The sequence below is a fragment of the Camelus dromedarius genome, chromosome 24, assembly GCF_036321535.1.
Source record: "Camelus dromedarius isolate mCamDro1 chromosome 24, mCamDro1.pat, whole genome shotgun sequence".
Classification (NCBI taxonomy): Eukaryota; Metazoa; Chordata; class Mammalia; order Artiodactyla; family Camelidae; genus Camelus; species Camelus dromedarius.
In genome coordinates this window covers 20,615,170-20,628,370 of record NC_087459.1, presented here as the reverse complement: position 1 = coordinate 20,628,370, position 13,201 = coordinate 20,615,170, and the positions used below count along the sequence as shown (strand labels likewise).

Here is a 13,201-nt window from a genome sequence, read left to right as displayed (position 1 = left end):
GCGGCCCCCCAGGTGGCAGCAGGGACCAGCGGGCTGTGACAGCCCAGCGAGGGGACCGCAGGACAGACTGCTCTGTTTCCTGGCCAGAATTCCTCACTGGTCAGAGCAGCATGTTACAGATGGCAGAGCTTTACAGCTTGGTCACTTGAGGGATTTGATCCCAGAAATTGTTACGGCCGACTGTTTAGCGTTTTACTTCCGTTTCATAATTGCCTTTTGGAAATGTTAATGACAGCAGGTATAATCAGTGCTCCACTAGGGGGCCAAGCGCTGGAACCCAGTCTCCCTTGGCTCCCCGCAGCCCTCTGAGCCTCTGACCTGTCTCTGCAGGTGGACCTGGTCGTGCACCCGTCCATGGACCAGAATGACCCTCTTGTGAGAAGTGCCATCGAGCAGGTTCGGTTCCGGATCTCCAATTCCAGCACAGCCAACAGGCAAGTGGCAGCCCCCACGGGAGGTGGCGGCGACGCTGCCTGGGGCTGTGGGTTCCAACCTGGGGCAGTTTCCACAAAAGCGCTTTATTTATACTTGTGTGAAACCAGTGAACCCACTGGTTTGGGGTTTATGGTTCATGATCCTCTAATCTCAACAAGTATCAATTTCTGGGTTCTTTAAGAAGAAAAATCGTAACGTTCTTAATTCTCTTCTGTCTAACAGAGTGTGGACAGAGAGCTCCAAATCATAGGCCCTGTGATACATGAGACTTGCTCAGTTTTGTGATAGCTCAGAATGATTCCTAAGGTCTTCTCTCATTTTGTTCATGAACCATCTAATGGACCAAGAGAAAACTCAGCAGGAGAACATTCTTGCTGGGTTTAAATTAGAGGTGGCGCACGGGCGGGCAGAGGTCTGGATTTGGCTTGCAGACGTTGGTTTTGGGGGCTTACCATGCTCTGCAGGTACTTTGAATCGGTTGCCTATTCATTTCACATCAAGTTCCTGATTGCTGGCATCCATGGAAGTGTCGGGGGACCTGGCACATGGGGCTGCCTTTCTCACAAGGTGGCATCTGTCCCGTAGGAGGGGTATGCTGTCGAGGTCATCCCCAGATGTCCAGTGCCTGACACATTTTATCCCATGACGTCGCCTCTCTGGCCCCAGTGGGCAGTTGAATTTGAAAGCCTAGGGCCTGGTGGCTTCCCACGACTCCTGAAGCCAGACCCTGTCCTTTCTCAGCCCTTGGTTTTCTGACACATTATTGTGTCTTGTATTTGAACTTCAGGGTTAAAGTGTCCCAGCCGCCAGTGCCTCAGGGGGAAGCCGAAGAGGAAAGTCAAGGAAAGGAGGACCCAAGTGGGTCAGGAGACTCTCAGCTGAGTGCTTCCTCTAGACCGGAGAGTGGACGGGTGAAAAAGACGGATGAGAAGATGGGCATAACCCAGCTGAAAAACTATAACCCCGTTGTAGGTAAACAGCAGCTTCCTGTCAGTGTGCAATTCACTTTTGGTTGGTGTTGGCGCGTTGATATTTGAGTCCACGTCTGAGCCCTGGGCTGCAGCCAGAGAATCAGGTCTGAATCACTGGCCCGGTCGCGGGGGGCTGGTCCCAGGACTTCTGCAGGCATCGACTTCCCTGTCTGTGAAATGGGTTAATTTGTACCCAGCGTACTTCACAAGGCTGTTGTGAGACCCAGATGAAGCTATGTTAGGTCCCAGCATGATGAATTCCTTCTGCTAAATATACTTGGGCTAGAACATTCTGTAAACCACAGAAAATCTTTACCTCTCCTGACCCCACAAACCTCTGGGAGCTACAGCCACTGGCAAGTTTGAGCGTTCATATCATTTTCCCAGATTCGGGTCCCACACAGGACTGCCTCCACCAAGCTGCCCAGGCGTCACCTTGTGCTGGGCAGGTGCGCACGGCCAGGCCTCTGTGGCTGGGCTGTCTGCTCCTCTCCTGCTCACAAGTTGTTGGTGGAAGAGGGCAGTCATGACAGGATCCAGACCAAGGTCAAGCAGAAGGGTCCTGGTGTGGGACACGGCAGACCTGGGGCCCAAGCAGGAGAGGTCGTCTGAGTGACTTCCCCTGCCGAGGGCTCCCGTCACATTGGCGCGGCCTTTACTCTCAAGGTCTCACAGTTAGAAGGTACCGGCGGAGGGAGAACCCTGAGCACGAGGGCGTGTTGCTGAGCAGCTCGTGCGCTCGAGTGGACAGGCAAGGCCTGGCGGCAGAGGAGGGGCCTTCCCGTCCATTGTCCTCGCCGCCCTGTCCCTATGCCTCCCTTGTCTCTCACCTGTCTCCTCTCAATGGGGAAAGTCAAAGAAGAGTTTGTGTCAAAAAATAATCTGCTTTATCATTTTGTTTGGTTTGGTTTGGTGGGGATAGGTAATTAGGTTTACTTACTTAGGTATTCTTAGGGGAGGTACTGGGACTTGAACTCAGGACCTCATGCATGCTAAGCATGCGCTCTACCTCTTGAGCTATACCCTCCCTATAATAAGCTACTTTAGAAGAACCCAGATGTTGGGATATTTTGCCCAGCCCCCGTCAAGCCTTGAGCCCTTATGCAGAGGTCTGTCATGGAGGCTCCTTCCCCGTTGCACTCTGCTCACCTCCTGCACGCTCCTCCATCCCTGCTCTCTCCTGTCACTCTGGCCTCCCGGCCTTTCCTCAATGTGCCAGGCACACACCCATCTAAGGCTCCTTGCATTCGCCCTGGGGTGCGTGTCCCCAGGTATCCGCCTGGCCCGCTCCCTCACCCACTTGAGGATATCCCTCGCGGCCCCTCCCCAGTGAGGCCTTTCCTGGCCCCCGTGGAGAATTCCAGCCCTCCCTGCCTTCCTTGCTTTATTTTCTGCACCAGCTACTTCCATCTGATGGTCTGTCTTAGGTAGATTTTCATTGTCCTCTCCCACTAGAAAGAAAGTTCCACAAGAGTAGGGACACCTGCTGTGTCCCTGGCCCTGGGCCGTAGTGGCACTCCGTAGATTTTGAATGACTTGAATTGAATTGAACGTGGGATTTTTCAAACACCATCCTCCTCTCTTGTCCCAGTCCCTGGACTTGGGCGTTCCTTAGGGTTTTTACCCAAAATGCCCCGCCTGCGGGTGGTCCACACATTTCTGTGGTACCTGATCTACGGGCACCCGGCCAGCAAAACGGTGGAGAAGCCGGGCCTCAGCAGTGAAAGGAGGATGGGAAAGCAGGAGCTGGGCAGGACGGGAATCCCACCCTCCTCTGGAAGCGACTGGGAGGCCTCCTCTGATGCCCTGCCCAAGGACACCTCAGACGGAGCTACCCGGGAGGGTGAAGTGGAGCTCGCCACGGAGACAGGTGAGATGCCCAGACAGGTGAGATGCCCAGGCAGGCGAGCCATGGGAGGTCCAGCGGGGAGGCGTGACGGTTCCTTGTCCCTGTCATCTGGACCGGGTGAATCCCCGTACTGCCCTGATCCAAATAAAGACATAACCCAAAACTCCTGAACCCTCGGGCTTCCTGCCTGACAAGTGGGGTTTTGCCTGCGTTTGTGGTGAGAGGGAACCAAAGCCTGGGAGGTGACGGCGGCATCATGACCGAGACCCCATCTGCGGGACTGACTCCTGTTCTCTCCTAGTGTATGTGGATGAAGCCTCCTGGACACGCTTCGTGCCTCCCATCCCAGTGCATAGGGACTTCGGCTTCGGCTGGGCTCTGGTCAGCGACATTCTCCTCTGCCTGCCCCTCTCCATCTTCGTCCAGATTGTGCAAGTCAGCTACAAGGTACTGGTGACTCCCGGACTATCACCGGAGGGCGACACTCACTGGTCGAGGGAAAAGACTTCAGGGTCTGAAGTTGCCTGGATGGATGGATGGATGGATAGATGGACAGAAAGACAGACAGAACAGATTGGATGGATGGATAGGTGGATGGTTGGTTGCTGGGAAATATTTCAAAGACTTTTTCTTCGAGATAGATCAATCCATAAACAGACAATTATGGTGTAGCAATAAAATCTGTTTTTACAAATTTGGAAAATACAGAAAAAGGAGAAAATAGAAATGACCGTAGAAATGCCGTAACTTCATCACTCAGAGGTATCACTGCTAGTGTTGTTGGGACATTTTCTTCTAGTCTTTTTTCTACTCTGCCATGTTTGTGTGTACGTGTATGTGTGTGTATGTGAGATCTTCCTTTTTTAAGGAAAAAAACTGAATTGAGACTATACTGTATTTACTCTTTCATTATCTGTTCTTTCCACTGAACAATATATTGTATTTTCCACATCATTAAGTTTTAACTTAATATTAAGTAAATTCATAGGATTCCTTCTTATGCACATACATTAATTTACTTAACCAACATGCTATTTTTGGACATGTAAGTTTCAGTTTCTTGGTGTTGTAAAGGACATGTTGATGAATACCTTTTGGGAGACACGTTCGTGGGCAGCTCCAAAATTTTTACTTTTAGGATAAGAAAGAAGTGGAACCACTGGCTTCAAAGGGAATAAGCATCCTTCATCTTTTTTTTTTTTAATACAAATAAATATGTTCCCATATTGTCCTCCAAAAATGTTTTAGCATTTTTGGAGGACAAAAATGCTAGCAGTGAGTGAGGGCACCTGTTTATTGTCCCCAGCAGTGACAGCTGGGTTGGAGGGGAGCAGGACAAGACAGAGCAGAGCTGTGTGGGAGGTTTGGGGGGAACAGGAGAGAGGGGGCACTGTCCTTGTGGGGCTGATGGGCAGATTCAGAGAGCCCACAGCCCAGAAAGTAGGGGTGAGTGTTTTTTTCACAATTCTTGCAATTCACCCTGGCCTTGAGGGTTAACTGAACCTGCAAATCACCCCGCAGGTGGACAACCTTGAGGAGTTTCTGAGCGACCCTCTGAAGAAGCACACGCTGATCCGCTTTCTGCCCAGGTCCATCCGGCAGCAGCTTCTGTACAAGAGGTGAGGAGTCCAGGAATGACGCGGGGTTGGCGGAGGGCCCAGCGCGTCCCTCGGAGTTAGGGCGCTGGGGGACTGTTTCCCAGAGGAAGGGCTTCTGCCCGCGAGGTAGTAGGGACCCACGGTCATTAATTCAGCCACCTGTGACCTTCTACATACAGTGCGGGGCAAATGAAGTGTGGGCTGGCACATCTTAGTACGTGATTTCAAGTTTCTTCTAAAGTAAATCTGATAAAGACTGCAGGTCTGGGAGCGGTTTTTCCCTTGGTTACTTTTACTTTCTAATTCAAGCCCCCTGGGAAGGATCAATGCTCTGTTGCCCTGCTCAGGTGTCGGGAAGGGTGTTCCTCAGCCCATCGCAGCCCCCAACGACAGCTGAGAGCGTGGCATGGCGGGGGCCCGCCTCTCCCCTCTGTTTTGCAGACGTTACATTTTCTCTGTGGTGGAGAGCCTTCAGAGGCTGTGCTACATGGGGCTGCTACAGTTCGGCCCCACGGAAAAGTTTCAGGATAAAGACCAGGTAAGGTCCTCCAAGCCCAGAGGAAGGCGGGCCTGCCTGGTAAGCGCAGTTCCCAGACAGCCCGCCCAACGCCGGCTCTGAGGTTCTCCCCTCGCCCCCCTCCGCTGTCTCCCTCGCAGGTCTTTATCTTCTTGAAGAAGAACGCGGTCATCGTGGACACCACCATCTGTGACCCCCATTACAACCTGGCCCACAGCAGCCGGCCCTTCGAGCGGCGCCTGTACGTCCTGAACTCAATGCAGGACGTGGAGAACTATTGGTTTGATCTGCAGTGCGTCTGCCTCAACACCCCGCTAGGTACCGTCTGTCTCGACTGGACCCCACTGCTTTCCCTTCCTTTCTGTCGGATCCCTGGGGGTGAGAGCTCCAAGAGAAGAGCTCCAAGAGAATAGAAGCCGCTTGGTGGTTTTCAGACTGTCCCCTAGAGGCGTCAAGTGCTGGGCCTTCACTGGGAGGGCTCCCAGCCCCCATCCCAGAAAGCCCCAGCATTCTGCTTTTGTCTTTATCCATTTGTTCATCCAGTACTGTTGAGTGAACACCTTGTGTGTGTCGTTTCCTACGCCCGACCACACACGGTGGGACTTACGCTCTCCGGGAGAAGACATGACACACACATCCAGAGTGCGATTAGTGCTGGGAAGGGAACACACCGTGTGATGAGTCGAGGGTATTTTGCTGGGCTGGTCAGGAGCGGCCTTTCTGGGGAGGAGACTTTGAGCTGAGCTCTAAACCATGAGGCCGAGCCAGCCGTGCCCAGAGCTGGAGGGGAGCACCCCAGGCAGGTGCAGAGGCCCCGGTGCTGATGGAGAAACAGGTGAGGCCAGCATGGGCAGGAGGAGAGCAGCGTCTGAGCGGGAGGAGTAGGCAGGAGCCAGATTCTGGGACCCGAGGACACGGGGAGAGTTTGGGTTTGTTCTAAGAGCAGCGAGAAGCCATTGGTGGTTGTAAGCCAAGATCTCGTATGTCTTTGAAAGCTTGCCCTGGCTGCTGTGTGACGCACAGACTGAGAGGCACCAGGTTAGAAGCAGGGAGGCCACTTAGGGGCTGTGACTCAGGTCCAAGAGAGGCTCGCTGGTGGCAGGAGACAGAGGACAGCCAGGGAGGTCTTTTGGAGGAGGAACTGACCAGACTGTCCAGCGGGTTGGATGACTTGGGCTTTGGGTAAGGCCTTTGCTTGTGGCATTTTCCCTCTCTGGAACATCCTGACCTCTGTTCGCCTTGCCGATGGTCACTCCTGTTGCAAGCATTCTCACCCTGAGAAAGCTTTTCCAGCATCTTTATTGTCATCTGATGTCATTCTGTGAATTCCTTGAGCGTGGGAAATTTGGTTTTCATTCCCAGCATATCTCAAAGTGGGTGGCACACAGGTGACATCCCATAAATGTTTATCAGTTGAATGGAGGGTTTGTAGAAGGTGATAGAACCTCCAGTCTTGTGCTCTTTCCTCCAAGCTAGTTTTTATCTGGTCTTTTCTTGCCACTTCTCCTGGGAGGAAAAGGATGCCACATTTCACGTGCACCTGGGAGAGGACTCCCATTCTCTTCCCGCCGTCACAGAGCTGAGCGATCAGGGCTGCACTTTGATTTTTACAAAGCAAGAGCTGCGTGTTTATTGGGTAGAACTGTTTAATGCCAATACGCTAATGAGCACTTGTATAGAACCTTTAATGGGTCCAGATAAATTTTAGAAAGAGTGTGTTTCGTAGAATCCTCTGGCAGCAGTGAGGTGGGCTTGTACCATTGCAGATTTTTAAAGTGCCCTGGTTCCCCTGCATTTTATACCTAGATAAAAATTTGCAAACCAGTATGTTATTTGTACCAGAGTTTTTCAGGCTTGATGGTGAATTTCCATCCCTCTGCATATTCAGAAGCAGAAATGTGGGAGGCTTACTGAGTCCCATTCATCAGGCATTGATTGTCCCTTCATTCACCAAACGTTTGAGGGGGTTCTGCCCCCGCAGACTGAGGGAAGAGCATCGTGTAATAGGACGTGAGCATTCTTTAGAGTGGGGCCTCCCGGAGCATGAGGGTGTACAAGCAGCGCCTGGGGAGCCTGTTGAAATGCCTATTACCGGGCCCTGTCCAGAGAGTGGGATCCAGCAGCCCTGGGGACAGCCTAAACCTGCATCTGTGACCCTCAGCTTGGTGGTGCAGGGAGAGACATTGCTCTTAGATTCAGTGTGTGTGCAAATGCATGGCCTCGGTGAGCTCTGTGTAACCCCCGAGCCTCCGTCTGGGAACACCACCACCATGTTGTGAGCAGTGAGGCAAAGCTTGAACTGGGTGTCTTCTGTGAAGCTCTGGCTGAGAGGTGCGGGGCGTGGGCTCTCCCTGCTGCCCCTTACCCCCACCCAGGCCAGAGTCTCCAGCTGATCGTGTCATGAGAGGCTCTTTAATAATCTGTGGATTATCATAACCTTCCTTTGCCTTACTCAAGCAATGGTTTTGGCCGTATTTTGGTGCAAGAAATGCAGTTTGCTTTATTGTGGAATAACAACGTAATTTTGCAGCTAAATTAATGCACCTCTGGGGCACTCAGGAAACAGCCAGCTGGCTGCGCCTGGAGCCCAGTGGGCCCAGGGAGCCTGGGGGGCTGCCTTGGACTGATCATGCAGCCGTTTTCACTCATCACCTCCACCGTGCAGCATGCAACTCCCTCCCCTGGGGCTTCCCCCAGGAAGACCTGGGGTTTCTCTGGTTGCTTGCTTACCCACCCTTCTTAATAGAGCCCAGGCTGTGGGCAGACCCTTTTCTCAGGTTCACGCACCAGTTTTAACCCTCTTCCTGAGTCTCCCTGTGACATGCTAACATAGGCATTTTGTGCAAAGATGCAAAGCGGCTCTGCCAGTTCCAGCCCCTCTGCCCGGCGGGGAGCCCAGTCACCAAAAGGGAGGCCTCTCACCCCTCGCCACCCAGCAGCACGCCATGGCCTGCCAGACCGCAGCAGGAAGGCGTTGCCCACGGGGCTCATGTTTGGTGTTCTAGGCGTGGTGCGCTACTCAAGTGTCAAGAGGCACAGCGGCCCAGACCAGGGCGGCGAGGAGGCGGGCAGTGTGCAGGAGGAGCAGGAGAGCGCCGTCGACAAGCACAACCTGGAGCGCAAGTGCGCCATGATGGAGTACACCACGTGCGTCCCCGCCCTGCCCCGCCGCGCCGCGGGTCCCCGTCCTTGTGCAGGGCTGCAGATGGGTGGCCGTGGCTCACATCTGGCCCCAGCCATGCACCAGCTAGCCCACCTACTGTTAAAAAATAAAAAGAATCCATTGCCAAAGTTCAAAAATTGGGAACTTTACCTAGAAATCTGGGTTTTTGACAAGTTCTTGCCTTCAACATGTCGGGTGTTTTTCTGAGAAGGTAACGGTTAGTTATAATAAACGTCCCCCACTCACTCCACGGGCTCCCTCTTCAGTTGCCAAGGAGGCCTCATTTCTGTTTATTTCCCGTTTCCCAGGGGCAGCCGGGAGGTTGTGGATGAAGGCTTGATCCCCGGAGATGGACTGGGAGCCGCTGGGCTGGATTCCAGTTTCTATGGACACCTAAAGCGAAACTGGCTGTGGACCAGCTACATCATCAACAGGGCCAGGAAGGTGGGCTCTCGGGGCACGGGTGTCCGTCCCCGACCCCCGCCCGGGGCTGCCGGCGCTCCTCGTCCTCCTTTCCCTTTCCTGGCTCATAGTTTTTGAATTGGCAAAACCAAAATTGACCAGAAACACGAAGAATCACTTCCATATGTACTGAAGGCACATCAGGCCTGTTTTTTTCCCAGTGGAATCTAATTTATTCTGTGATGTGTACACCTATTCATTTTTTAAAGAAAGAACAGAAAGTCTGTAAGATAAAGTTCACACAAGAGGGGGTGCCTGTGCAATAGAAAAGTGGGGTTGCTGCCCAGCTGTCCTCGGCTTCTCCTCCAGAGACTTGCACACCTTGGGGCAGCAGCTGCCCTGGGCTCTTGGGAATTCATGGAAGCTCATGCTTCATTCGGTGATGCCCTTGTCTTTCAGGGGAACACCACGACGGAGAATGGGCTCACGGTGAGGCTCCAGACGTTTCTGTCTAAGCGCCCATTGCCTCTTGGGGCTGGAGGTACGTGTGCCGGGAGCTCACCAGAAATAGACGCGGTCCCAAATCGGGCCAACAGGACCACGGCACGTTCGGTTTGGCTTCCGGCCTCCACGGAGGTCATCTGGAAAGCCTTGTCTTCTTGTGCTTATTTCCAGGCAACAGCAGGTTGAGTATCTGGGGAGAAGCAAGAACAGGATCGGAGCTCTGTGCTGACCGGGAAGAGCAGTTTGAGGTTGACCGGGAACCCACGCTGGACAGGAACCGGAGAGTGAGGGGTGGGAAAAGCCAGAAGCGGAAACGGCTGAAGAAGGACCCTGGCAAGAAGATCAAGAGAAAGAAAAAAGGTTTTGTGATGATCCTTTGCATTTGCTAGATTTGACTTTTGCGTGTTCAGGCTTGGAGATGTGCAGCAGCCCCCTGGCCACCTGGCCTGAGCTCTGCCACAGACTCAGGGTCCATCTCCCTCTGTTTGTGGCCCTAACTCTTCCTGATTGCGTTTTATTTTCCAAACCCAGCCTGCTGACGGAGAGGTCCTTCCTATATGCTTCCCCTGCTGTCTTTGTGTTTTTAGAGCCTTTTCACTTAGTAACTCCGTCAGTTCAAATTTCTAATTTCACCTCACCTGAAAAAACCTTAGCAAAAGTCCTTCGCAAAATCCTCGTCGCCACCAGCCAAAATCCTATTATTCTTTTGGCTTACCTCTTAATGTCTGCATCTGTGCTCGTCAGGCCAAAATTCAAAGCGATGTTGTATTTTTAAATGAGAGGGAGCGTGGGAGTCACCTAAGCCTGCAGGCTCTCTCTAGATCTCCTGACCCCTCACGTGCAGAGCCTTGCAGATTCATCTGGACAGTATTTACAGAGAAGGAGGGCAGCGAGGAGACCGGTGTCCATGTTTTAGGCCACTTTTATATCACCTCAGTGGTCTGTGCGTTTATTTCAGATGAAAACAGAATGTTCAAACAGGAACCTGGTTTTAGTGTTTTATTCGACTGTTGTCTGTAATAAATGGCCTTGCGTCTGCTGAAATGGCCCCTCAGTTTAACGTGTCCAGATATGCGTAAGATCAGTTTGGCTCACAAAGCCCTGAGTTCATTACCAGGCAAAATGTGGTGGTGGTGTCGCTTTGAATAATTCAGATGCTCTTCCCACTTTTCCTCTGTCTTCATTTGGAAGGCGTGCACTAAACAGACAGTCTTGAGTTGGAAGTAGCATATGGCGTCTGCCTGTGAAACAGCCGTCAGTACGTCCCCGAGGGGAGGAGACCCCGGGAAACCCGGCAGTTCAGAGCTCACGGTTCAGACCCCGTGTCTGCTGCTTGCTGGGCAACTTTGGGCAAGTTGCTGTATCTCTCTGTGTTTCAGATTCCTCAGCTGCCAAATGGGGACAATAATTGTATCCTTCTCATCAGGTTGTTGTAAAGTGTTATTTTAACTAGAAGTGAATGTAAAACATGTAAAAAGCTGAAGCCAGGACTTGGCACATAGTAAATATCCCACGATGTTAGTGGCCGTTACTGTTTGTATAGTAGCGGCTTTGTGCCAGGCACTGTGCTCAGTGTTTCATACCCAGTGTTGTTCAATCCTCAGGACCACCTTGTAGGGTGGGCCTTGTCCCCACCGTGCCCCAGAGTTGGCATGGTGTCTCTGAGGTTGCAGAGCAGGGAAGGGTGGGGGCCCGTGCAGCTGGGGAGCACACCCCGAGCAGGCTTCATCAGCTTGGGTGCAAGGCACCTTCAGAGGGCTCAGGGCTGCTGTGGGAAGGATTGGAGACAGGCAGATAACTAACAAGAGACTGCATCCAGGCTGCCCAGCCCATCACTGTGAAATCTGACCAGAGAGAAATGATGAAAGGAGTAAAAATAAATCTATCAGGAAGGGCTGAGTCTTCTTCTGTGGTTAGTTTACATGGCTTCCAGCACAATGAGATTCTGAGAACCGATACCTTGGTCCAACATGGCCAGGTGGGTGGGGACCCTTCCCCTCTCCAGGGTGGTAATTCCAAACCAGTGGTAAGAGGCCCCCTCCGCTCTCCCCCTGCTGTTCTTAGAAGAGCACCCGGAGGAGAAAAGCAAAAGGCTGCGTTACCACGACGAGGCCGACCAGAGCGCCCTGCGGAGGATGACCCGGCTGCGCGTCACCTGGTCCCTGCAGGAGGACGGGCTGCTCGTGCTCTGCCGCATCGCCAGCAACGTCCTCAACGCCAAGGTGACCAGCCTGCCGCCCCCGCCCCTCCCAGCCTCCAGCTCGCTGATTGCATGTCCCTCTCGTCATGGGGGGTCTTTCCTGTCTGACCCATGTAGGGAGGCTCATGGCCCCTGGGACCCCCCATCCTATCGACTCCACTCGGCCACAGGGAGAAGCATCTCCCAGAACCCTACAGATGAGCGCCACACTCGGTTTTGCCTGTTTCTTCCCAGCCCTGTATGTGTGTATCTTTGCCTGAGTGCAGGCCAAGCAGCTCAGAGCCGTGCTCTCTCTCCTCACTGGGAATCTAACCCTTTCCTGCTCCCCTCCTCCCACCCTGGAAAACTCCTATTTACCTTTCAGTAACTGCCTATCATCTCTGGAAAGGCCTCACTGATCCCGCCAAGTGGCAGTGATCCCTGTACTCTCCTCTGCCCCTTGGACGTACACTTCTCATGCTGCTCCTTCTACTCTGGCACCTCTCGGCCCACTGGAGAGGCTGCTTCTAGAACTTCTTATTTGTTTTCGTAGCTGCAGCCCCTCGTCTGGTGCCCCCTGCGCCGTAATCACTTGGTCCATGTGGACCAGGTCAGCGTGGGATGGTGGCCGCGCCTGGGTTCACTCCCCCATCTGCCATGCCACACCGAGGCTGATGTTCAGTTAAGCTCTGCTGTCATCCATTCTAGGGCCCTTCCAGGTGGCAGTGCCGCCAGGCCAGGCAGAGTGGGTGAGGCGGCTTCATACAAAGCCCTTGGCGTTTCCTGTCCTCAGCCATTCCAGCCAAGAGAAACCCACTAAGGGGTCCTATACCCAGTATGCCCTTTGCCTACAGGCACATTAAATCCCTTTTGTTGACCATTTTCCCAGTTTTCTCTCCCCTCAGCCCCTGCCTAAATTCCACCCGAGTCCCTTCTGCAAGGAGGAACCAGAAGGCGTGTTGCTGTCCCTACTGTCTGGTCCTCATTCCATCAAGACACTGGTAGGAGAGGCACGCTTCCCTCCACCCCTGCCACCCTCGATGCAGCTGGGGCGCCAGGAGAGCCCTGCACGGTTCAGGGTCAGCAGACCCTCCACTCACTCGCTTGAACCGACACCGTGTTCTTGGGCCCATCCGTCTGGGCTCTGCCTTCCTGTGTGTATAACGGTGATGTCCTGAGTCTGTAGATTCAGCTCACTCTGCTTCTGTTAATGGAACTACAAGTACAACACACACAGCATCTCCAATCATATGTAACAGGCACTTAAAGCTTTAAAACCAACCGTCTAAGAAAGCACGTTTTACACACTCCTAGTCCCTCCTAACATATTGCCCTCCAGTCGCTGTCACCCAACACCCTCCAAGCACCTCTCTTAGTTGCCAAAAGACACTCTTTTCCCACTGGACACCTCACTCAGTGCCAGGCACACAGCCAGTGCCCAGTAGACGGGACTGAGTACATGTGTGAGGTGACAGTTTTGAGGGTCCGCTGAGGAAAGAGGTTCCACAAAAAGTATCTCCCCGCTCCTTTTCGTTAGTGACCCATCACGTGGGCTCCAAGGATGCTAATTTTCTGACTCGGCT

The 13,201-nt window shown here is 53.1% G+C and overlaps 1 protein-coding gene across 2 annotated transcripts in view; it reads left to right on the top strand.

Annotated features, from left to right (window-relative positions):
- GTF3C1 (general transcription factor IIIC subunit 1) overlaps positions 1 to 13,201 on the top strand; it is a 63,201-nt gene that overhangs the window by 31,504 nt on the left and 18,496 nt on the right. For both annotated transcript variants that reach the window (XM_010990911.3, XM_010990910.3), the window contains exons 13-24: positions 331 to 434; positions 1,223 to 1,407; positions 2,998 to 3,276; positions 3,557 to 3,702; positions 4,777 to 4,874; positions 5,295 to 5,391; positions 5,511 to 5,688; positions 8,376 to 8,517; positions 8,842 to 8,977; positions 9,395 to 9,476; positions 9,611 to 9,799; positions 11,504 to 11,661. In XM_010990911.3, the coding sequence (XP_010989213.2) occupies positions 331 to 434; positions 1,223 to 1,407; positions 2,998 to 3,276; positions 3,557 to 3,702; positions 4,777 to 4,874; positions 5,295 to 5,391; positions 5,511 to 5,688; positions 8,376 to 8,517; positions 8,842 to 8,977; positions 9,395 to 9,476; positions 9,611 to 9,799; positions 11,504 to 11,661 (1,794 nt within the window). The remainder of the gene's footprint in view (positions 1 to 330; positions 435 to 1,222; positions 1,408 to 2,997; positions 3,277 to 3,556; positions 3,703 to 4,776; positions 4,875 to 5,294; positions 5,392 to 5,510; positions 5,689 to 8,375; positions 8,518 to 8,841; positions 8,978 to 9,394; positions 9,477 to 9,610; positions 9,800 to 11,503; positions 11,662 to 13,201) is intronic.